The sequence below is a fragment of the Arabidopsis lyrata genome (assembly GCF_000004255.2).
Source record: "Arabidopsis lyrata subsp. lyrata unplaced genomic scaffold ARALYscaffold_1, whole genome shotgun sequence".
Taxonomy (NCBI): Eukaryota; Viridiplantae; Streptophyta; class Magnoliopsida; order Brassicales; family Brassicaceae; genus Arabidopsis; species Arabidopsis lyrata.
In genome coordinates, this window is record NW_003302555.1 from 17,400,375 (window position 1) to 17,403,274 (window position 2,900).

The following is a 2,900-nucleotide window of genomic DNA, read 5'->3' on the forward strand; positions in this document are numbered from 1 at the left end:
TTTTGATAAATATTTAATATATTCTTACTATTTTTGATAATTATACTATTTTTTTGTTCATTATGTTACCCATAGATTCAACTATATTTAACATTCTTATCAGAGTAAATCTTCACTCTTCAGTGACATGCTTTTTTATCAAATAAAAAGAGTTGCAAAACTCATTTTATCTTTGGTTTATTCAAGGGTAGTTATGCTTATGCAACGAAAAAAATTTCCATTTTTTAAAATAACAATTTGGCAATCCCGAAAAGCAAACCCTAAAACCCATATTAACATCGGAGTCCTCAACAAAAGTTGCAATAAATCACACATTCACACTTTTTAAAAACCAAAAAAAAAATTACTAAAAAAGAAGTAGACAAATTATGACGTCTCTTCAAGGAGAACCATCTATAGTAGGATTTTGGTCTCCAGTAGCATGATCACTCACTTGATGTTGCTGATGCCGTTGAGGTTTTTGCTCTAGACTCATTCCGAGACCAACCCGACCACCGCCTCCGTAACCGCCGTCTCCTTCTCCTCCTCCTCCGCCGGAAAATAGCCCCAAATTGTTATTTTCAGCAACACCTAACCCTAATTGTTGACCTCCCACTAACATAGACCCTAACTGAACCGACCCGATTCGACCCGGGTAATGACCCGGATTAAACGCCCACATGTGCTGTGATGGATCCTGAACGTTGGCCGGACCTCCTCCTCCGACTGGTAACATCCAAAAAGCACTACCTCCGTTTGTGGAGGCTGGCGTTGGCGCCGCCACTGCCCACATCGGCGGTATCATGTTTTGTGTTCTTGACCGGGTCAGACCCGGATCTTGATCAGGAGCTTCTGATCCCGGTTTAGGCGATCTTGAACCGGGTTCTTGATCGAGAGAATTAGGATCTTTAAAGAGATCTCCTTCACGGAATGTTTTGGGAAGAGAAGAGGAAGAAGAATCTGTCATGATATGATGAGGAGGATAAAGCTGTTGCTGGAACCCGAAAACGGCAGCGTTTTGAGCAGCTCTTCCGATGTTGAAAGATTTAGACAGTGGAGCTGAGAGACTAGAGCCACTGCTTCGGAGAGAGACGTTCAAAGTAGAGATATTCGCCGGTATGGTTCCAGTTCCGGTGGCGGCGATGATAGCAGGCTCCGCTTGTTGGAGCAGCCACTCGATAGTCTCGCCGTCTGATTTGTGTTGTAACTCACGTGTTAGTTGGAAGACACGTGCCGCGCAGATAGCCGGCATACGTATCCTCCGGCCGCGGCCGTCTACTTTAATGTGGCGGTCCTTGGAGGGTCGTTTGGCCGGTGTTTTAGCGGCCGAGACGGTGGTGGTAGTGGAATTTTGAGCAGTGGTGGTTACTGAACCGGAGATTGGTCCCATGAATGGGACCAGATGGGCCGAACCAGTGGTGTTGTTGTGGGACTCCATTGCTTATAAAATTTATAAATTATGGGAAAAAAAAACACAAAAAAATGGAATAAACTAACAAACAAACTTGGGACTGATTTTTTACGTATAACCAACCAATAAACCCCAATTCATCTGTGATTATAAATCCTGGGAGTCTTTTTTTTTGGTGGGGCTATGAATTTGTGTAGACTGTTGTTTACTGGTTTTGAGAGAATGAGAGAGAGAGAGTGTGTGAGGAAGAAGATGAAGCAGCTTAGTAGAAAGAGAGAGAGACTTTAACTTTTTTTTCTTTCTTTTGTGTTTTATTTTAATTTGTAGTCCCACTAGGTTTTTTTCTAGTAGAGACCAATATTTGCTGTTTCCACACCAAATCATCACTTAACTTTCTTGTTTGGTTATTATCACATTACTATATTGTAATATTATAATAATGATTTTGCGCCTTGAACAAACTCTTGTATTGAATTTGGTCTAACTTTGTGCGACTAAAACTATTTTTAGTACCTTTTAATGGGCTACGTACGGAAAGTTTGCAAGTGTTTACATGATTGAAAAGGATGTGGTTGTCTAAGATATTAATTTTGGGTCATTTTTGTTGCAATCTTAGATTATAGGGATCTCTTTGTTGGTTTTCTTTATAAAGTTTGGCTTTTAGGTTGGATTTTGCATGGGTGGGAAACGTTGAATGTTCTATGGGGGAAAAGAAAAAAAAAATTAATCACTAATAATGGAGCCAATTTACTCCGAATATAATAGTAGTGTTTTAATATTATGAATTTATAATTTACTGATAATAACACAAATGTCTCTTTCTTCGATTCTCTATTTTGTCTTTGTTATCGGAATTATGAAAGACACTGAGAGATAAGGACCACTATTTTTATTAATGATGAGACTAATAATCAAAGCCTCAATTCTTTTCCCATCTGCCAATTAGCACCCATATACATTGGTTATATATAATTACATCATCTCAACTACAATTTTTCTTGACGAAACCTATACATCTCAATCTAAATAGAAACCTTGTCTAAGAATTGTCAAATTTCAGTCTACGTTACATGTAAATGTATGAGGGTGTTAACAAAAGTATTCAAAATCAAAAAAGTTACATAGAAATGAAAAAATAAAGAAAATAGTTTTGCCAGCATAGTAGATCAATTAGTTTATTCACGTTGCTCTTAGTAATCATACATGCATTTATAATCCTATTAAGTAGTAACTAGGATCGGATCCGCGGTCCACCGCGGGAGAATATTGGTTTACATACGTTGATTTTAATATTGTGCGTATTTTTAGTCCAATCGTGTAATGTACTTATAAATATTCATAATAACAAATTGTAGAGAATATGTTAAATTGTTTATAATTAAACCCATCATATTAATTATGATTTACAAAATGGAATTTTGTGTTTTAGAATTTTAAAATTAGACGATTCATGAGAATTAGAGCAGTCAAAATAGGTCAAAAACTACGGATCGAGCCCAAATCATCTCAC

General features: G+C 37.5%; 1 protein-coding gene across 1 annotated transcript; it reads right to left on the reverse strand.

The window, feature by feature from the left end:
* Positions 1-242: 242 nt before the first annotated feature.
* Positions 243-1,675, reverse strand: LOC9329945 (transcription factor TCP23). The gene has a single exon (XM_021014855.1). It carries the CDS (start codon positions 1,415-1,417, stop codon positions 380-382), a length of 1,038 nt encoding a protein of 345 aa, XP_020870514.1. The 5' UTR covers positions 1,418-1,675; the 3' UTR covers positions 243-379.
* Between the last annotated feature and the right edge of the window lie 1,225 nt (positions 1,676-2,900).